Source organism: Pan troglodytes, chromosome 1 (assembly GCF_028858775.2).
Source record: "Pan troglodytes isolate AG18354 chromosome 1, NHGRI_mPanTro3-v2.0_pri, whole genome shotgun sequence".
NCBI classification, from domain to species: domain Eukaryota; kingdom Metazoa; phylum Chordata; class Mammalia; order Primates; family Hominidae; genus Pan; species Pan troglodytes.
Window position 1 is genome coordinate 223460191 of NC_072398.2, and position 22955 is coordinate 223483145.

The 22955-nt window shown below is 38.6% G+C and overlaps 1 protein-coding gene across 12 annotated transcripts in view; it reads left to right on the plus strand.

Annotated features, from left to right (window-relative positions):
• RERE (arginine-glutamic acid dipeptide repeats) overlaps nt 1–22955 on the plus strand; it is a 464385-nt gene that overhangs the window by 271697 nt on the left and 169733 nt on the right. For all 12 annotated transcript variants that reach the window (XM_001159509.7, XM_009447680.5, XM_054662477.2 and 9 more), the window contains one exon: nt 7441–7545. In XM_001159509.7, the coding sequence (XP_001159509.2) occupies nt 7441–7545 (105 nt within the window). The remainder of the gene's footprint in view (nt 1–7440; nt 7546–22955) is intronic.

Genomic DNA, 22955 nt, shown 5'->3' on the forward strand with positions numbered 1-22955 from the left:
AGTGCTGGGATTACAGGCGTGAGCCACTGGGCCTGGCCTGAAGATTTTATTCTTCACTTTCCGTTATTTATAACGACTTTCTCCAACACAGAAGAAACTCAGTTCTCATTGTCTAAAATATACTTACTTGTTTTTGTTCAATTCTCAAATGCATACAACTTAGTTTCAGAATTTGTAACCCACGTCTTGGTGAGAAACCCGTTTATTGACTCTTTTTGTCTTCGGTCTTATAGTGCAAGATACTGCTTTTCCTCTTACTTAGGTCAGTTCTGTGCTTTCTTACCTCCTTATGTGCATTTGTTTATTTGTAATACATTTAGGTTCATTTGTTGCTGTTTACATCCTATTTTTGGTTTCTCCTTGTTGACCTGGACTGTTTATTTTATGGGTGTGTGAGAGCATGTGGACTATTGCTGTGGTTCTAAGAGTCAGGGTTATAAGAAGATACTCTTCAACCCTGCCACCATGTTCCCATCCTCTACTTCTTTCCCTCTTCGCTCCCACCTTGCTGCTCTAGGTTACTGATCATTTTACTTGCTGGATCATCCTTCCAGCATTTTCTTTTCACAAATCAGCAGATACATGCCTCTTTTCTTAAAACCCCGTCTTTCTTATATGAAGGGTAGAATACTGTAGATGGTCTTTTGTACTTTGCTCTTTTCACTTGATGACAGTATATTGTGGGAATTGCTCCTATCAGTTCATAGAGGACTTTCTCATTCTCTTTTACTTCCTTATGTTGATATACTGTAGTTGATATAACTGCTCTCTTGTGCATGAGCATTTAGGTTGTTCCTAGGATTTTGCAATTATAAATGATGCTGCAATGAATATCTTTGTGCATATATATTTTCTTATCGTTGGGAACTTCAGGGTGCATTTATCATAGTGGGATTGCTGGGTTGAAAGGTTTATGCCTATGCGGTTTGTTACATATTACCAAATTTCCCTTCAGCTGGCATGTACCAATTTGTGTTCCTTCTGATAAGTATGAAGCAGCCTGTTTTCCTAATAGAATGTTTTGTCTTTTTAAATTTTTACAAGTCTGATAGGTGAGAAGTGTTATCTCCATGTTTTTATTTTATTTCACTAACAATGAGTTTGAACATTTTTTCATATGTTTGAAGGATATTTTTGTCTCTTTTTTGTAAATTGTCTGTTTATGTATTTTCTATTGGGTTTTCTTTTTGTTTTACTTTTAAAAAATGCTTTATACGACCGTGGTACATGGCAATTGTTGCAAATATTTTTCTCCCACTTTTGTCAGTTTTCATTTAATTTTATTTGTTGTATTTTTTATTGTGTAAAATGTATTTTTATCTAATCAAATTTATCAGTCTTTTATTGCCTCTGGATTTTGAGTCATAGTTAGAAAGCCTTTCCCTACACCATATTTAAAAAATAATTCTACCCAGTTGTTCTAGGATTACTTATTAAAATACCTATGTTGATTGTAGTGGTTTGAGATGTCACCATTGTCATGTCTTGCTTTCCGTATGTATTTTGTACTTGCTTTTTTGTTTTGTTGTTCTATTGTCTATGTGTCAGCACTACACTCTTAATTACAGAGGCTTTATAGTATGTTTTAATATATGTTCCCCTCTTTTTTAGTTATTTGTTTTTCCATGTGAAGCTTAATATTTTGTTTTATTTTTTTTAAAAAAAAGCTTGTTGGTATTTGTACTGGGATTGTATTGGATTTATTAATTAATCTGTGGAGAAATGCCAGTTTGAGTTTTCCTATCTAAGAACATGGATGTTTTACCATTGTCATATCCCCTTTTTTGTCTTTCAGGAGTGTTTAAAAATCTTCCTTGTTACAGATTTTGTACAGTTTTGGACTTTTTCCCCCCTAAGCTAATAATCTTAATTTTTTTTGTTTTTTTGTTTTTTTTTTGTTTGGAGACGAGGTCTTGCTCTGTCGCCCATCCTTGTAGTGGCGCCATCTTGGCTCACTGCAACCTCTGCTTCCCAGGTTCAAACGATTCTCCTGCCTCAGCCTCCGAAGTAGCTGGCATTACAGACGCCCACCACCATGCACAGCTAATCTTTGTATTTTTAGTAGAGACAAGGTTTCACTATGTTGGCCAGGCTGGTCTTGAACTCCTGACCTCTTGTGATCTGCCCACCTCGACCTCCCAAAGTGCTGGAATTACAGGTGTAAGCCACCACACCTGGCCTACAGACATACTTTGAACTCTATCCTGTAATAATAAAGAATACACATTGATTTGTGTATCTTGCCACCTTCTCAAAAATTGGTCATATATTAGATCACAGAAAAAAAATCATTCCGATTAAAATGCAATAAAATTGTAGTTTACTAAGAAAAACAAAGAACAGAAGACCCTTTCACCTGGAAATTTAAAACTTCCTGTTAAGCAACTCCTGGGCAAAAGGGGAAGTACAAACTAAAATTATATATATATATTTTTTTTTTTTTTTTTTTTTTTTTTTTTATTTTTATTTATTTATTTTTGTCCAGGCATGGTGGCCCACACCTGTAGTCCCAACATTTTGAGAGGCCAAGCTGGGCAGATTGCTTGAGCCCAGGAGTCTGAGACCAGCCTGGGCAGTATGGTGAAACCCTAGCTCTACAAAAAATTGTTGGGTATGGTGGCACGCACCTGTAGTCCCAGCTACCGGGAAGGCTGAGCTGGAAGAATCACGTGAGCCTGGGAAGTTGAGTCTTCAGTGAGCTGAGATCAAACCGCTGCACTTCAGCCCAAGTGACAGAGGGAGACCCTATCTCAAAAAAAAAAAAAAAAAAAAGACCGGGCATGGTAGCTTGCACCTGTAATCCCAGCACTTTGGGAGGCTGAGGCAGGCAGATCACGAGGTCAGGAGATCGAGACAATCCTGGCTAACACAGTGAAACCTCGTCTCTACTAAAAATACAAAAAGTTAGCCGGGTGTGGTGGCACGCGTCTGTAATCCCAGCTACTCGGGAGGCTGAAGCAGGAGAATTGCTTGAACCCGGGAGGCGGAGGTTGCAGTGAGTCGAGATCACGCCATTGCACTCCAGTCTGGGTGTCAGAGTGAGGCTCTGTCTCAAAAAAAAAAAAAAAAAAAGAATTTTTTATTAATAATTTATTTTTTATTATTAATAATTTTTTATTCTTAAGACTCCATCTTAATAATGATAATAATAGCTTTCAACAGATTTGCTACTGTAAACATTCTGTGTGTGCTCGTGCACGTTGTCCTGAGTCTTTGGGGTTTGCCCATGCCTGGGGATACAGGAAGACCTTCCCAGTTATTGGTAATTTTAAGAGAGTGAATTTCTAGGCCACAGTTTTCATTTGTATTGTCTCCTTACATAAGAGGGGCTCTCTTGTCTCTTCTTCATCCTTTTCATATAGCCACCTCCTCTTGGTAGCCAGAAGACCCTTCGGATGATGCCCCAGGTGTAAAACTCCCTGGGGCCCGCCCCACTCGGAAGGATTACTGAAACGACGCCTTTTTTGCTGTTGAATGAAAGGATGCTAACACATGGGGCTTCCCTGTCTTTAGTCATATTTCTGTTAACAGTGAAGCATTGCTTTAGATACAGAGTATACAGGACTTTAGGAGGCTCTGGAACTGGTTATTTCAGCAAGGTGGATGTGATGGCAATTTTCTCTTAACGGTCCTTCCTCATCTATTCTGTAAACAATGTCAAATAATGTCCTACTTTTGACAGAGATCATGGTGAGAAGAGTGCTCTGATAAAAAACACTGAATACTTAAAATCATACCCATACTTCTGCACACATATACACACATTTTTAAAGGTAAACACTGTTCATCACGAGGTGATTTGTAAAATACTTCAAATGGGTGCCACCCAGTCAGAGCCAATCCTGGTGGCCTTACCTAGTTATGGAAACCCTTTCTTCAGCTCTGCTCAATACTCAGTGTTTGAGGGCTGGCTAACTGGCAAGATTATGAATCATTACCATATGGCTACAGCTATATGGTAATGATTCTCATTGTTTTACTTTCCTCTAGTAGTTTTTTAATATACAGTACAACGTAGATTTTAAGTGTACATTTTCAGAAATGTGTTTGACCCTAAACAAGACCTGGCATATTCCCCTCATCTCAGGAAGTTCCCTCAAGATCCTTCCCTCTCAAAACTTCCCACCCAAAATCACCAACTGTTCAGGTTTCTCTCACTATAAATTATTTTTTCCTCTTCTAAAGCTCATATAAGTGGAATCATGCAGTGTATACTGTTTTTGTGTCTGGCTTCTTATACTCAACATTTAATTTTTGAGATTTGTCCATGGTATTTTATGTATCACTAGATCTTTGTATTTGTGTAGTATTTTATTGTACATATATACAATTTGTTTATTTACCTGTTGCTGCACATTTGGGTTGTTTCTAGGCTATTATGAATAAACCTTTCATGAATAACAGCAACAATAAAAATGTACAAAGAAGGAAATAATAAAGATAAAAACAAATTTGGGAGGAAGAAAACTTAGATGTAGTTAACCAAATTCTTTTTGTTTTTTAAAAATTTAATACTTTGTTTAAAAAATACATTATGACCAGCTGGGATTTATTCCAGGAATGCAAGGTTGGTTCAGGTTTTCACTCTATTGATAGCATATATCAAACTATTAAATCTAAAGGAGGAAATCAGTCAGTTATTTCCAATACTATGATTATGGTTTGATTGTCTGTAAAGCTAGTGTCATATTTAATAGGAACACATGAGAGACATTTCCACTGACATCAGGAACTAGCCAAGGATGTTCACTCTTTCCACATTGTATTAGAGGTACAGTGCAATTAGAAGCATAAGAAAGGATAAAAAAGTGAAATGTTTAAATGTGAGTACCTTTCATATATACAAACAGAATCAAATAGAGAAAGGGCTTGATGGTAGAGAAAAATCCCATTTACGACAACTTCATAATCATTTATCAGATGAAATGCTTCTATTCTTATTGCTTTTGGCTTTCTGTAAGCCAGTAGTTTCTTCCCTCACAGGAGACATTTGGCAAGTCTTGAGACATTTTTTGTTGTGAGGAAGAAATGTGTATGGGTGCTACTAGGTAGAGGCCAAGGATGCTCTTAAATATCCTACAATGTACAGGACAGCCTCTGACAATAAATAATTATTTAGTACAAACTGTCATTAGTGCCAAGATTGATAAACCCTGCCCTAAACATACCTGATTTCTAGTGGTTGTGTTTAGAGTTAAGGGTTTTCTTTACCTTTAATTGATACATTAATTACTCCAGTTTAAGAGTGAAATAACGAACAATAATAAAAGAAGAATCAATTTCCTTTAGTAATGTACAATAATAGGAATAACTTACTTTACATAGCATTGTGTAGTAGAGTTTTGTAGGCTTTGTCTTTATAAGTGCAGTAGGTGTTATCTCTATTTTACTGCTAAAGGAACCTATTTCTTCTGGCTTTCGGGGATTAAATCACCTTGTATGGATGAGTGGTTTCAAAGTGAGCTAGTTGTTCATTTGTAAAAAAGATCATACCTGCCTTTTCTTTCCCAGAAGCTTATTTTAGTTCTAGTTAAATACTAGAAGAGGCAGTTCTGGGCCTGGGAAGTTGATGCTTAGTCTGTATTTTTCCTTGAATTGGATCTTACTATCTACAAATAGTAGGTATGAATACTATAGCACTTCTAATAGAACTTTCTGCTGTGATGGAAATGTCTTGTTGTTGGAAAAGTCTGTGTTGTTCACTATGGTAGCTAGTAGCCATATGTAGCTATTTAGATTTACATAAGATCAAATAATTTATTTGTTAAGATCAAATAAAATTTTAAATTCAGTTCTCAGTTGTATCAGTGTTGTTTGAAGTGCTCAGTAACCCTGGAATACTTTCTATTCTGTAGCTTCTATTCTATAGAACTATAGATACTTTCTAATCTATAGTTCCCAAAGGGACTTTATATCAACAGCATTGTTATTTAATTTAAAAAATGGAGATGGGGGCTGGGTGCAGTGGTTCACACCTATAATCCCAGTGCTTTGGGAGGCCAGGGCAGGAGGATCACTTGAAGCCAGGAGTTTGAGACCAGCCTGGGCAACCTAGTGAGACTCCCATCTACAAAAAATTTTAAAATTAACCAGGTGTGGTGAGATGGGGTCTCAACTAATGTTGCCCAAGTTTGTCTTGAATTCCTGGCCTCAAATAATCCTCCTGCCGTAGCCTCCCAAAGTGCTGGGATTCCAGGTGTGAAGCCACTGTGCCTGGCTGACCCTGCTTTGGTTACAGGTACTTAAGCCCTTAAGGTAAAGAAGAACCTTGCTTTTTAATTTCTTGGTAGGAAGTGAATGAATGAACCCATGCTGATAACCCCTCAGCCAGCTTCTCTTCCCAACACTGTGGCCATTAGCTGGTGTGTGTGTTGTTACTGTGCATACTCATGGAGTTCTTATCACAACAGATAGCCTGCTCAAGCAGTGGGAGGCCACGTCCTGGAAGTATGCTGCACGGCTTTTGATGTGAAATGGGAACTCTTGGTCCTCCATTTCCATCTAACCTCACTGTAGCCTTTGGCTTCCACTTGACATTAAAGTGACCGGGAGGGAATTAGAGTTCTTAAGCCTCCCCTGCCTCTTTGGGAATCCTGGAGTGAGTGTGTGTGTGCGTGTGGGTGTTTGGATTTGGAAGTTAGGCCTCACCACGTGATATAATGCTTCTGGCATTTACGTTGATACTTGGTGCATGGAAACATTGCTTAAGCCGTTTTGGAGTAAGTATTGTAGGGTTTTCAACTACAGGTTGGTTTAACTTTAGGTGGTAGATGAACCTGAAAACTTTACTCCACTTTATTTTAGTATTTCTATGGGAAAGTGATTTCTAACTTTATAGCCATTTAAAGTTACCCCAAAATTTGAAAACTCCTTGTATATTGGGGCCCATGTTTATGCAAAAAAGTTAAAATTTCTGTAGGTTTTAATTTCCAAGTAACTTTATTTGTTGCACATTACAGGAGAAGAAAAATGTTTATTGGCCAGAAGCTGTATTCCAAAGACATGTCAAATATTCCACATTTTAGCTTTAAACAGTTAAACTTTCTGCCTATCATAATATAGTAGGAAGAAAGGCTCATTTTTTTTTATGATTTAGAAAGGCTTTAGACTGAGTTTTTCTTATATTCACAATGGTTTTAATTTTTCTCCATTTCTACTTTGTTTAATATTCTTTCTCATAGTCCTGTCTCCAGTTTATCTTTGTTGTTTTAATTAATTTTACTTTATTAGTAAAATGGTGATATAAAAGCAGTCAGATTACACAGGTGTACAGTGAAGCAGTCATGAAACAGCTGAATAGGTGAAATAAAGTGTGGTGTTTGTAGCCGATTCTCCATGCACATGGACTTAGTTCAGTGCTTCCTCCACCCTTCCCCCTCCAGTTTTGGTTAGCAAAAGCAGTTGAGGGTATTACTAATTATTTTTTTCTCTTTTTCCCAGAGGGAAGTGTAACATCTCCCATTTTTCTGACATATTTGCTGCTAGAGAGTTTAAAGCCCGAGTGGATTCATTTTTCTACATATTAGGATATAACCCTGAGACAAGGTAAGTGAGTCACTTGTGTCCATTCATTGAGAACTCTTTTCCTTTTCTCATTTGTGTGTGTGTGTATGTGTGTGTGTGTGTGTGTGTAGTTTATGCTTCTGGACATACACTAGTAACATACTTAAAAAAAATGACTCCAGAGTCCTTCAGTAAACTTCTTTGGGAGGAGTTGTAATTAATGTCTTTGACATCTAAAGTGGCTTTTTGTTTGCTCTTTACTTTTATTCAGAAAAAGAAAAATGAGAAAATTTGGGTTGAAAGAAGGTGGGATAAAGATATACTTTTAGTTTATCTGTATTTTGAATTAAGTATTAAGAATTGGTAGATTATTTCCCTGATTCACATTCTGTCAAGCCTTCCATAATACCATATTGAAAAAGACTAAGTAATTTTGGAAAGTTTGTTGGTTACTCATTTGTTTTGTTCACTCTTGGTAATAAAACTCCAGGAACACACACTGAAATATCTTTAGTAAGACTACTAGTATGAGTCAGACACATCAAGTTCTCAAAATATCTTGGTAAGATCTATGTAACAGTTTGAATTACTATTTTTTTAAAATGAGAAGCAATAGGGTCAGAGTAATTTAACAATTTTTATGTCTGTCATAGATGCTACTTTAATGTAGCACGTGGAAGAATTTTTATGAGTGTATATATTCATACTTGCCCTGTATTGATCATGTGACTGCATATTTTATTAAGGATTTTAAAAACAGGATGTTAGCCACTGATCAAGTAATATATGCTCTGGACACCCAAGACATGTTTATACATGTGAAGATTTAGAAGGAAATAAAACATCCACAGCCAGGTGCAGTGGCTCATGCCTGTAATCCTAGAACCTTAGGAGGCCACAGTGGGAGGATTGCTTGAGCACTTGAGCCCAGGAGTTTGAGACCAGCCTAGCTAGGCAAAATGGTGAGACCTCTTCTCTCAACAAAATATAAAATAAAAATTAACTGGACGTGGTGGGCTGCACCTGTGGTCCCAGGTACTCAGGAAGCTGAGGCAGAAGGATTGCTTGAGCCTGGGAAGTCAAGGCTGTAGTGAGCTGCGTTGGCACCACTGCACTCCAGCCTGGGCGACAGAGGGAGACCCTGTCTTTTAAAAAATAAATAAATAAATAAATAAATTAATAAATAATAAATAATACTTGGCTCAAAGAAGTTAGCAAAAGAACTACATTAAGTGTAAAGCCAAAATGGGTATCATTTTATTGAGAACATTTTTCTAGAGGACTCTCAGAAACCATATGTAAAACTTAGAATGTTGTTGAGTAGTCAACATAGGGGTAGAAGGGAACGTGTTTTTTGTTGTGGTTTTATGAAGCTGCCCACAGCTCTCTTGGGGCTTGCATTAGTGTATCTGTCTGTCTGTCTCCCTCTCTTCCTCTCAATATTGGATGCTATTTTCTAGACAGCATCAGAAGCTAGATTCTAGATAGTGCTTGATGTATGGATAGTAATATAATGCTCATCAAAGAGTACCTTTTCTCCTTTAGAAAACTATGATGCTTGGCCAGGTGTAGGTGGGTCACGCCTGTAATCCCGGCACTTTGGAGGCCGAGGCGGGCGGATCGTGAGGTCAGGAGTTTAAGACCAGCCTGGCCAACGTGGTGAAACCCTATTTCTACTAAAAATACAAAAATTAGCTGGGCATGGTGGCACACACCTTTAATCCCAGCCTCTCTGGAGGCTGAGGCAGGAGAATTGCTTTAACCCGGGAGGCGGAGGTTGCAGTAAGCCGAGATTGCCCCACTGCACTTCAGCCTGGGCAACAGAGCAAGACTCCATCTCGAGAAAAAAAGAAAAAAAAAGGAAAAGAAAGAAACTATGATGGTTGAGTTTGTTTGTTTGTTTTTTCAAAAGTATGCCGTGTTCCAATGATAAAGAAGCTGGTCAGTGGTAATATTTCTTAAGCATCTGATATTTTGAAATGTTTATTTTACATATGCATTTATTGGCTACCTTCTCATGTCTTCCTGTTGCCCAGGTAAATTGTAAAATGCTTGAACTTGGATTTCTCTCTAGATACAAAGGAATTGGATGTTATTTTAGTGATATTGTGCTTATTTAATCACTTGATAGTTTTCCTGTTGCACAAGTTATATTAATTAACTAAAGTAGCTTTTGTCTTTTAACTGTTCAACTCTCAGGTTTGTAACAACTAACCAAAATTATTTTTTACAAATGTTAGTTATACATGTTTTGCTGAATGCTTATTAAAAGTAATATGTAACTTACCTTTGTAAGCCAGGCACTCACTCAAGTTCTTTTCTTATTTTTCATTGTGTGCTGCTGACAGTCTTTCAGGGCAATACATCCCATCGGGTTTGTTTTAAAATATGGATGCAATAAGGAACACAGAGACATGATGATAGCAGCACACTTACAGGATCTGCATCCTGAATCACTTCCCTTAGTGACCTTTCTAGTCACCACTGATTTTCTTCTACACTTGCGTTCCCTATATCCACCTTCTGCTTTGTGTGTTTTAAGTGCTTGAGTAGTGTTGGATGAGTTGAATTGAACAAATACTTAAGTGCCCATTTATAAGTAAACTTTGAGGCAAATCTCAAACTTCTCACAGTTGAAGTGTAAAGGCCGTTGTAGACATTTGCAGCAGTGGAGCCAGTGCAGCCTACTGCCTTGGCTTGCTGGTGTTATCCCGAACATTTCCTTATATCCCTGAAGTTTGGGGTTAGGGCTATAGTTCCCACAGCTGCTCAAATGATCCAAAAATGCATCTAATTTAACAGAGTGTAGAAAAACTGGCTGTGCACAGCCCAGTTCTTAGAATTCCCAGGGTGCATACCCTTGCAGAATTTACCTCTGTTTCTGTCTTTGTTTCAAGTTTGTGAGGGAGGAGGCTGTGTGATAAGCTGGTTTCCTATATAGTTTTCCCCCCGTTTTAATGAGTAGGACTAGTAAGTAGTCGTGGCTACATAGTGTACTGTATGCTGACTCTTAGTGCCCTGAGTTATTTAGGTAAATATGTAAGTTAATGTAGAAAGGAAATGTCAAAGTTTTTCTGATTTTGTAATGGTCCTGGGCAATACTGCATATAGGAAAGTCCACTGGAAATTTAAGGAATAGTGATTGCATGACTGCAGACTTTCATGACTGTTGTCTCCTTAAATAATGCAGGAACTTTAAGTGAGCAGTTGAAAGTGAACCTTAAGATGGAACTGTTTATTTCTCAGAGCTGATTTTCCAAAAGTAGTTATACGTTGATTTATGTAATTTTCCATACTTTGTTAGCATATTGAACAGCACTGAAAGTTTGGAGTTTTTTTCACATTTATTTGCATAGATCCTTTTTAAATTTCAGTGTACAGCTTCATTTTATTTTTTTCTCTAACCTGGTCATTATATTTCTGAATGTTGTATCTTGTCAGGGATCTGATTTTTTTTGTTCCTGATGGATTACCGCTTATTGAACTAATAATGTGTGATAGTGGGAAACAGACTGACTGTTCTGTACTCTAGAATTTGTTGCCTTTAACATTTGGGAAGAATGGATTTCTTGGTAATTGGCATGGAATTACTTTGTTATTATTAGGTATAAACTTATATTTCATTCTTTTTAATCTAGAATACTTATTAATACTGATAAAGCATCTATAGTAATATAGATCCATACTCTCTTATCTTAAATTCTGAAATATGAAAGTTCTGAAGATCTAACAAATTTTATGCCAAGGTTGGTGCCAAAATGTATTTGATGGCTGAACCTAACCTGAACTGATAGGAGGCTATTTATATTCTTAATTCAGTTCACTTTGTGTGAGTTTGTGTAAGTTTTACTCTAAAAATACTAATATGATGGAATATGGATTATTACGTGAACACTGCTGGGGTGTTACATGCTGTGATATATTTGCTGTAGTGCTAAAATAAAAATTCTGAATTCTGGTAAACCTCTCATCCTAAGGATTTTAGATAAGGGATTATGACTCTGTATTAGTGCTAGCCATGAAATTGAAGTAACAAAACTTATTTTTTTGTTTGTTTTGAGACAGGGTCACACTCTATTGCCTCAGCTGGAGTGTAGTGGCGTGATCAGGGCTCACCACAGCCTCAACTTACCCGGCTCAGGTGATCCTCCTGCCTCATCCTCCCAAGTAGCTGGGACTGCAGGTGTGCGCCATCATCCCTGGCTCATTTTTTAAATTTTTTGTCTAGTTGAGGTCTCACTATGTTCCCCAGGCTGGTCTCTAAATCCTGGGCTTCAGCGATCCTCCCTCCTCAGCTTCCCAAAGTGTTGGGAGTACAGGTATGAGCCGCTCCACTCAGCGGGAACAAAACTTAATTGGGCAAAAATTTAGGGGGCATAATTTTTTGCCCAAGTAGAATACAAACTACTAAGAGATTGTGAAAAATGAGAGAGCCTTAAATCTAATGTTGACCTGACTTTGAACCCTGAGGTAATTGGGCTTTGCTTTTGGAGTTTGTTTTTGACATTTCTGCACTCAGGGAGTGTTCAGTTTTGTACATGTGAACAAGATTCATCCAGATTTACTTCTGTGGTGAGCATACTCTGCAAGTAATGTCATTGTGTTCTCTGTTTGTTTGAAGGGTCTGATCCAGAGTCTGCCAAGAAACTTAATAAAGTCAATAAATTTCAGCTCAGAGGTCTTCATAAATAAAGCCAGTTAGGAGGCCTTAGGTGCATTTGGCTAAAACACCAGCGTCGGTGGTTAAACTAAAATATGAAATAGATTGGTCTTAGCTTACAAAAAGAGATGAGCATAGGGACGTGGTTATATGCCTCTCTTTACTGTCCTTAGTTGCTTTTTTCATTTGTCTAACACCTTCTAGCCATTTAATCTGACGGCTTGATCCTTCCAGCCATCTGGTAAGATCTCTCCTCTTGGATCTGGGTGGCCTGGGTTCTAGTCCCGTGCTGCTACTTAATCCTCGTGCCCATGGGTAAAGCATGCACTTTCTGGACTCTGTTTCTCCATCAGTAAGATGGGGATGATGAAAGCTACCCTGCAGAAAACTTCTGTAAACTGTCAGATTTTTTGTTTCTTCTTGGGAATTGCAGAAGTAATTACAAATTTTCTTTTAGAGACAAGATTGAAAAATATCTATTTTTTTTTTTTTTTTTTTTTTGAGATGGAGTCTCGCTCTATCGCCAGGCTGGAGTGCAGTGGTGTGATCTCGGCTCACTGCAACCTCCGCCTCCCGGATTCAAGCAATTCTCCTGCCTCAGCCTCCCAAGTAGCTGGGACTACAGGCACCCGCCACCACTCCCAGCTAATTTTTGTATTTTTAGTAGAGAGGGGGTTTCACCATGTTGGCCAGGATGGTCTCCATCTCTTGACCTCGTGATTTGCCCGCCTCAGCCTCCCAAAGTGCTGGGATTACAGGCAGGGGCCACCGTGCCCGGCTAAATTTTGTTTTGTTTTAATCCTGTAAAGTGTTAAATCCAAAAGCAAAACATAAACTACTTTTTAAGATGTCATGATTCTACCAGGTAGACCATTAGCCATCTGGTTGATTTGCTGTTTCATTGAGAAATGGATTGGGACTTTTTATAGCAAATGAACCTATCCCCTATAGCAATTAAGTTTTGCTGGATTTTTGGTTGTTTTTTTACCCCATCTTCCCATCTCTCTACTTCCAGCAGTTCAACCATGGGCTAGTGCCTTCTCTCTCTCTCTTTTTTTTTTTTTTAAATGCTATACTCTGGACCCCTTCTGGCTCTCTACCCTCCTTTCTGGGAAAAGGTCTCCTTTGCTTCCTGTCTGTGAGTTAGGAGGGAAAGGAAGTAATGGTGAATGGAGTTCCAGTAAGAACAAAAGATATGATAATGGCCATTGGAGAAGAAATGGCTTTATCTTCTTGATAATTAAGCATGAATTTTCCCAGGCAGCTGTTCTTTTATTTCCCCTTGCCAAATGAAATGTTCTTTAGGCTCCTGAAGTGCATTTAAGGACAGTGAAGAAGACATATTATTTAAAATGTAGCATTTTGTATGGGTGCTGTCTCTCACTCTCTAATAATGTCTTATAAAACTAGCAGCGATTTCCTTAGGCTTGGTCTGTACCGCAGAAACACCGAATTATATTCTTGGTTCTTTTGTGCTTTGCACACTAGTCCTCTCTTGCCAGTAAATGGGAAAACAAGTTGAAGGCTCAGGTCTGATCTCAGATCTTATCTGGGGGATCTGCAGTGGTGTGATCTCGGCTCACTGCAACCTCCGCCTCCCGGGTTCAAGCAATTCTCCTGCCTCAGCCTCCCAAGTAGCTGGGACTACAGGCACCCGCCACCACTCCCAGCTAATTTTTGTATTTTTAGTAGAGAGGGGGTTTCACCATGTTGGCCAGGATGGTCTCCATCTCTTGACCTCGTGATCTGCCCTCCTCAGCCTCCCAAAGTGCTGGGATTACAGGCAGGGGCCACCGTGCCCGGCTAAATCTCCTGCAGGCTATCCGCTTTTCTCCCACCTCTTCTCATCCTTTTCTCCCTTCTCCTCTTCCTCTTCCTAGAGTGTAGTTTTGCAGCAGTGTTGAGGCTTATATGTTACTATCATTATGTTCAGGAGCAGTCATAAACTTGAGGCATTTACAGGGACTATACTTTCTCTCTCCTAGACTGACAACTGCAATAATGTTAATAATAGCAAGAGTTAAGAGTTAGTGTGGTAGTTAGAATACTGTGTGCATTTTATTTTGTTTTAAAACAGAATAGTTCCTTGTAAGTAGAGTAGAAGACCTTTATTAACTGAATCATTTGAAAGTATGTTGTCACCCTGAAGCTCTTTCATACTCCAGTATTTTGTGTAGTTCCTATGAACATGAGCATTTTCTTACATAACCACAATACAGCCCTCAAAATCAGGAAATTAACAATGAAAATATTATTACCATGGTATTCTCAGGCCCTATTCAAATTTTGCCGGTGTTCCTAATAAAAACCTACAACAGAAGGATCTTGTTTGGCATTATGGATTTAGTTGTCATGTTTGTTTAGTCTCCCTAAATCTGGAACAGTTTTTCAGTTGCTTCTTGGCTTCATGACCTTGGAAGAGAATAGGCCAATTATTTTGTATCCTGTCCCTCAGTTTGCGTTATTGTTATTATTTTTTTAAATAGCAATGGAGTATTATTATGTTGCCCAGGCTAGAGTGAGGTGGCTATTCGTAGGTACGGTTTAAGTGCACTGCAGCCTAGATTAAGTGATCCTCCCTCCCCGCTCAGTGATCCTCCCGGGCTCAAGTGATCCTCCTGCCTCAGCCTCCCTAGTAGCTGGGACTACTGGTGTATGCCACTGTGCCCAGCTGTCCCTCAGTTTGCATTTATGGTGTTTCCTTATTATTAGAGTTAGATCATGTATCACAGAAATTTTGTGTTCTTTTCTTCTGTATCCTGTCAGTATACAATTCTTATTTGTCCAGTTGCTGGTAATGTTCACTTTGACCAGTTGCTGAACGTGATGTCTGCCAGGTTTTGCCATTGTACGGTGTCTCTTTTTCCCTTTTTAATTAATAACCATTTTGTGGGAGGTTGCTTTGTGACTGTGTAGATCTCATCTTCATCAAACTTTCGATTTATTCATTTATTTAGCAGAATAATGGCCTCCTATTTTATTTAATTGTTTATAACCTGCTGCTGTTGTTATTCATTTTGAGGTCAGATTGTCCCAGCGTTTGGAGAATGATATTTTAAAGCCTAGATTTGGTGCTAAGTGTGCTCATTACTTTGTGTTGCTGCTCTCTGACCTTCTGAGAAACAGAGCTAGGGAGTGCGTGTGTTTGTATCTATCGCATATATAATGCACACACTTGCACCTATAGTTTTGTATTTATGTGTGTATATTCATAAGTTCATGTGAAATTCTCCAAGTTCAATCCAGTACTACAGAATTTCTGCTAGTTTATTCCCTTTTCCTTATGTGTAACATTCTTCTTTAACATTAAGAAACCTTATTTCATTATTTTTAATGTCTTTATTTCTTAATTTTCTGTCACTTTGCTCTGTGACCTTGGGACCATTTTTTTCCTCAACATAAATCTTTATACTTAAGCGGAAAAGTTAACAATCTAAAACACCTGTATTTCAACTAATTTGAATTTGAGACATTCTAAAATTTACTTGCATTTGAGTAACAGTTCCCTTTTCCACTCACCACAGCTTGTGGTCTTTGTGTAGCTTTTGAAGATGAGCAGCTAGAGCTGGATACAAATTTTTTCCTGTTTGCTTTTATCTGTCATCACATTTGAATTCTCAGAAACATTTACCTGAGATGGAAAATATTGGAGATGGTTGAGAGTACATGTATTTTTGGAAAACACAGCCTACTGAAGTTAAGATAACTTTAATAAAACAGGACAAAAGCCTGTTTTTCATTTGATCATTTGATTTGATCATTTCAAAAACCCTTTGATCATTTCAAAAACCCTTTGTCAGATAACATCTAGGAATGTTACCTGGAGTAATGGAATAACACATAACAAAACTTTTAACTGCAGAGCTGAGCTCCAAAGAATTAAGAGAAACTGAAAACTAAAGCAGTAAGCTGATCTTTCAGTAGCTCATGGTGAGGCTGGATTGAATTTGTTAACATTTTCCAACCTAGAGGGGAGTAACAGGGAAACCCATCTGTTCAGGGTTGGGATTCTGGGCCCTTCAGAATATGAGAACTCTAGGATAAGAAGACAATATAAAAAGTGGTCTCATGCCAGTAAACCCTTCAAGATACCTGGCAGAAGCATATGTAAAATGTTTTTTAATGGGAGACACCCTCATCCAAGATCCTGTAGGATCCCCACAGATAAAATATCCTTGAATGCCAAGCTCACCGTCAGAAATATCGGAAGAAACCATGTACCATTAACTGTGGTCAGATGAGACAAACAGCAAGACACACCCGAGAACTTCAAATACTGGAAGCTTCAGAAAGAGACTGTGTAAAAGGCTTAAATAAAATATCACTTTTATTTGTCTCTCATGTAAGCAGAGTTTGAAAGGAAGCACTCCTAGACTAGGACCTCACAGTCATCAGGGGTCCACCCTTTACTACCTTGTCTGCCACTGTTCTCTTGTTTCAAGGTGGCAATGTAGTGATGGCCATTACATCCAGATTTCCGCCTGGAAGAAAGAGGAAATAGGTAAAAACTGCATACCTTCTCCCTTTAAAGGCAGTTTTTATAATTTGCATTGGATAATTTTTTTAATCTCATTAGACCGAAAAGAAAAATAAATCAGGCTGGGTTTGGTGGTTCATGCCTGTAATCCCAGCACATTGGGAGGCTGAGGCGGTGGATCACTTGAGGTCAGGAGTTTGAGACCAGCTTGATCAATATGGTGAAACCCTGTCTCTACTAAAAATACAAAAAAAAAGGGCCAGGGGTGGTGGCTTATGCCTGTAATCCCACCACTTTGGGAGGCCAAGGCAGGTGGATCACCCGAGGTCAGGAGTTCAAGACCAGTCTGGCCAACATGGGAAACCCCGTCTCTACTAATAATACAAAAATTTAGCTAGGTGGGGTGGCGTGCACCTGTAACCCCAGCTACTCGGGAGGCTGAGGCAGGAGAATTGCTTGAACCCAGGAGGCAGAGGTTGCAGTGAGCCGAGATTGTGCCATTGTACTCCAGCCTGGGCAACAAGAGCAAAATTCTGTCTCAAAAAAAAATGAAAAATAATAATATTAGCTAGGCATGGTGGTGCACACCTGTAATCCCAGCTACTTGGGAGGCTGAGGCAGGAGAATCTATTGAACCCAGGAGGTGGAGGTTGCAGTGATCCAAGATTGTGCCATTGCACTCCAGCCTGGGTAACAAGTGAAACTCTGTCTCCCCCCCTCCCCGGACCCCCCCCAAATAAAAGAGAAAAAGAAAAATGAATCAGACTCATGCTTTACAGGTGAATTCTACCAGTGTTCCAGAGAACAGAGAAAGTTGTTATGGGTCCCCTGAGTCATTTTATGAAGCTAATAAAACCTTTATTATAAAACCAGGTTAAAAAAATAAAATTTATAGGTTCAATCTTATGAACATGAATGTAAAATGTTTAAATGAAATGTTAACAAACGGAGTCTAGCAAGGTAAATATGCATGTCCAAATTTATAGAATATAAGAATGCCTTAATAATTTATCTGTTAGCATATGTTACCTCTTCGACATATAGAAGAAGAAAACATAGACAATCATCTTTTTCTTAATTTTTAATTTTTGTGGATACATAGCGTATGTATGTGGTACATGAGATGTTTTGATACAGGCATACAATGCATTATAGACACATCATGGTAAAATGGGTTGTCCACCCCCTCAAGCATTTATCCTTTGTGTTAAAAACAATCCAATTATACTATTTTAGTTATTTTAAAATGTACAAGTGGATTATTATTGACTATGGTCACCCTGTTTCACAGTCAAATACGAGACCTTATTCATTCATTCTTTTTTTGTACCCATGCAATCATCTTAATGTAGAAAAAGCACTTGATAAAATTCAACGCTCTGTAATAATTGGGGAGGGGGACTCTTAGAAAAGGAAAATTAATTGTAGAATGAATTTCCTTAATCTAACAGAATACTTACCATAAACTTACAGCAAGCACCATAGTTAAAGGCAGAGTGTGGAAACTTTTTCCTCTGAAACCAGAAACAATAGCAGGATTTCAATATCCATTAAGACTTGAAGAAGAAAATATGTGAGGGTTGGAAATGAAAAAATGAACATTTATTAATAAAGTATAATTTTCACCATAGGAAATCTGAGAAAACTTGTGAAAAAATTAGTTTTGTTGTTGGCGTTGGTTTTGTTTTGTGTTGTGTTTTTTTTTTTTTTTTTGAGGTGGAGTCTCACTCTGTTGCCCAGGCTGGAGTGCAGTGGTGCAGTCTGGCCTCACTACAGCTTCTGCCTCCCAGGCTCAAGTGATCCTCCCACTTCAGACTACTGAGTAGCTGGGACTACAGGTGCATGCCATCACGCCTGACTTATTTTTGTATTTTTAGTAGAAGCTGGGTTTCACCCCATTGGCCAGGCTGGTCTCAAACTCCTGACCTCAAGTCACCCACCCACTTCGGCCTCTCATTATATTTGTGAGCCCCCGGGCCCATCCAAATTGTTAAAGCTAATAGGTAAATCAGCAAGCTTCCTGGATGGATGGATGGATGGATGGATGGATGGATGGATGGACAGATAGATAGATGGACAGATAGATAGAAAGATAGATAGATAGATAGATAGATAGATAGATAGATAGATAGATAGATAGATAGATAGAAAACTCAGTTCCATGTCTAGATATGCGGGGCAATTAGTAAATGAAATTTAAACAAACTGCTTCTGAATACTTCTCCTCTCTTGATGTGAAGTTAATACTAATTAGAATATCTCTTCCGAACTTTTTCTCTAGAATTTCCTGAGTGTTGCTTCCCCTCCCCGCCCCACCTCCCCATTTTGGCTTTAAAATTTCTTGTTAATGAATACAACATTGTAGACATTTTTTGTTTCTGGGAAGTAGGAAATTCTTTAAGATAAAACTTAGGCAATTTTCATGTTACAGCTTTTACTTACCTTTGATAGACGTACATAATCTACTCACTACAAATTTAAGTATTATAGTGGACAAAGTGGTTTTTTTAATTTTAGAAAAAATTGATTTGAATTGTGTATTCTTCTCTCCCACTCAGCTCTCATTTAATCTATTCAGAAGTGCTAATCCTTCACCTGTTGTTCACTTGGGATTAATAGGAGGAGAGAAGGATGTCTAGGATCCAGAGATTATAGATGTACATGGGGATCACAGGACTTCTGGGAAGGCCTTGGCAGTTGGCAACAGATGGAAATACGAGGGTGCCAGGTTGCAGATTGTATGTACATCCCTGCAGGCTGGCAAACGATGGGCTAGAAAATGTGGTGGCAGGAGTGAGGTCCAGGTGGGTAGTCAGCATCAGTACACAGGCAGCCCGTGTTCAAGAGAACTAGGAGAGAAAACAAGGCCCCTCTCTGGGATGCCCTTAAGCACTGAGTAGGGTACCAGGGTGAACTCAGTGTAAAGCAAGGCTTGCTCCATGGAATCAGAGCCCCATTTCTAAAATTGGAATTTGTGGTTGAATGTGACCTAGTGGCTAACCTAATTATGGAACTACTCGGTTTCAAGACTCCTTGAGATTCTCTGACTAGGAGGAGGAGGAGGAGGAGGAGGACTGATCCTATATTCTTGAGATTGGAGTGAGTTTGGAGCTGGGTGTTAATGGACTTCCGTTTGGGGGTGAGAGCACCATGACTGCAGGCAGGGAGGCAGGTCATTCATTGCCCCTTGTGTCAGCTCTCCAGATGCCATGAGAGCTGATGGTTGTGGCCGGGCGTGGTGGCTCACGCCTGTAATCCCAGCAGTTTGGGAGGCCGAGGCGGGAGGATCACGAGGTCAGGAGATTGAGACCATCCTGGCTAACACGGTGAAACCCTGTCTCTGCTAAAAAAAAAAAATTAAAAAATTTAGTTGGGTGTGGTGGCGGGCACCTGTAGTCCCAGCTACTCGGGAGACTGAGGCAGGAGAATGGCGTGAACCTAGGACCCGGAGCTTGCAGTGAGCTGAGATCGCACCACTGCACTCCAGCCTGTGCAACAGAGCGAGACTCCGTCTCAAAAAAAAAAAAAAAAAAAAAAAAGAAGAAGGGAGAACTGATGGTTGTGGAGGCTGGTGGATATATTTTCTGTTTGTTTAATATATTTAAAATTTTTCTGTTTGGAATTTTATATTCATAATTCAAAGAGGAGTTATGAGACTAGTACAAGAAAGAACCTCCATATATCTTTTACTCAATTCACCAGTTGTTAGTATTTTGCCATATTTGCTTTATATTTATTTTATTTTGTTACCTTTTAAACTTTATTATAGGTTTGCTCTATTATAGGTTGAGCATCTCTAATCTGAAAATTCGAAATCTAAAATGCTTCAAAATCCAGAATGCTTTGAGCACCGGTGATGCCACAAGTGGAAAATTCCACTCCTGACCTCCTGTGACAGATCACAATCAAAACCCAATCAAAACCTTGTTTCATGCACAAAATTATTAGAAATATACACTTTATGAGATAACCTCTATCTCTTTTTTTGCTGTATTGCTGTCTGTGTTTACCATCTTTGCTTTCTGACTCTCTCTGTGGTACAGGTTGAATCTGTCCCTTACCTGAAACGCTTGAGGTTAGAAGAGTGTTTTGGATTTCATGTTTTGGTGGGGGAGGGGGAATTTTGGAATATTTGCTTATTCTATATCCTTAATCCAAAAATCTAAAACGTTCCAGTATTTCCTTTGAGCATCATGTTGGTGCTCAGAAAGTTGCAGATTTTGGGACATTTTTGGTTTGGGATTTTGGGATTAGGATAACTCAACCTGTATTTTCCTTTCCTGAACAATTTGGGAATGAAATATAGACATCACACCCTTTCCCCTGAATACTTTAGTGTGTATTCCCAAGAACAAGAAAATTATCTTACATAACTATGGTATGATTATCAAAATCAGAAAAGGTAACATTAATACAATATGATATAGTCCAATATCGTTCATATTCAGATTTTGCCAGTTTTTTCAACGACGGCCTTCATAGTAATTTTCCCCATGATCATAAGCCTCATTTAATTGTTGTGTCTCTTTAATATCCCTTGTCTCTCTTTGTTTTCACAACATATTTCCTCACCTTTTTAAAAGATTTTTTATGACATCGACCTTTTTGAAGAGTTAGAAGCCAGTTTTGTCAAGTGTTCTTCAGTTTGAGTTTGTCTGACGTTTCCCCACGATTAGATCTAGGTTATGTAATTTTGGCCAGCCATACTATATGAGTGATACTGTGCCCTTTCCACTGCTTCAGATAGAGTTCTTTGAGGTACAAAATAGGAGAGTTGGGTGCTTCCAATAAAGATGATTTAGGTAGTGTCCTTGTCCCTGAAGGACCTAGAATCTAATAAGAGAGGTGCAGTTCCCCAGAGAGGTACAGTGAGAGGATTCCGGGGGCTCCTGCATTTCCGAGCTGCTGCCAGGAAGGAAGTGTCTTCAGAGTGGAGCTGGCTGGCATGGTGGTAGTGTGGGTGACTTTTCCACGGGAGAGAGTGTGAAGGAGAGGAGATCTGGGGTGTGGCCGCTGGGGTACGCTGCCCCTGAGGGGTAACAAGAGAAAGGGCTGTCTGTCTCGGTGGCATGGCATGTGAAGCCGACTGTGAGATGCCAGCACCAGGAAAGACAATGAAGAGGATATCCACAAAGGCTGGTGCCACCATTGGAATCCATTGTTACAGGGGAAGGCCATTGGATTTTGGTAACTCAGGGCATCTAATGAGACCAAAATTAGAATCCACATTTCTTAACTTGCTGTTACAATAACCGTTTTTATAGTGTGCTCTATGTAACAGTTTCATGGGCTTTCAGAGACTGATGAATTTATTACATATTATTTTGTGTTGATTTCTTCAAGTAAACATTTTCCATATGAAAGAGTTAGGTAGTTTTTTTTTTTAAATATATACACTTTTGGGAGGAAATTCTTTGCTGCTCATATTCATATTATTTGGCCACTAGGTTCTAATTCCATTGCTTTTGTGTTTAGAAAGTATTTTTCTCTAGACTGTTGGTAGTAACAGCAGTTTTGGGAATATGTTGTCTCACATACCAATAAGGGAAAATGTTCTTCCAGCCTGTAGATACTTGTTTCATGTGTTAGGTCAAAGGAAAACATATTTAAGTGTACTTGGCATTTCTTGTATTTTCTAAATTACATTATCGGCAGGATAAGAGTTTATTGAATCATAGTTTCAGAATTTAGTTTATTTCATAGCATAAACGGGAGTGCTATGGAAATGGAATTGATTCTGCATTCACTGTAGGAATCTTGAGGACACTGTGTGTTCTTTTCAACAGGCTTTAATTTCCTGACATTCCATTACATTTCTGGGAAACAGAATTGGCACTGCCCTTTCCTGCCCTATCTTGTCCTTTATAATTTTGGCGAGGTTCATGGTCTTCCATTTCTTTTTCTTTTTGTAACTGATTAATAATCTATAGAATCACCTCTTAGTTTGTAAGTGGAAACTAAGCCTGCACATCCAAAGCTAGGATTTCTTATATGGATCTGCCTTAGTATTTTGAATCAGGACCTCAAATGAGATTTTTGGATGTTCATGTGTTTGTGGCACGATGTTGAATCTTGAACCTTCCTGTCTTTCTAATTGTTAGAATTAGATTCTTCAAGCTAGACTTGATTGGGCTAGTATTACTTTAGGAAATGTTTTAATTTATTATTTGGGGAATGTTTTATTTATTATTTTTAGTTTCTTATCTAAGGAAGATTAAGCTTTTTGCAGAAAATACAGCTTTCTTTAGCTACCCTGCTCACAATACCATCTACACTGTGTCTGTACCTGTGTGACAAGGCCAAGCACTCCATAAC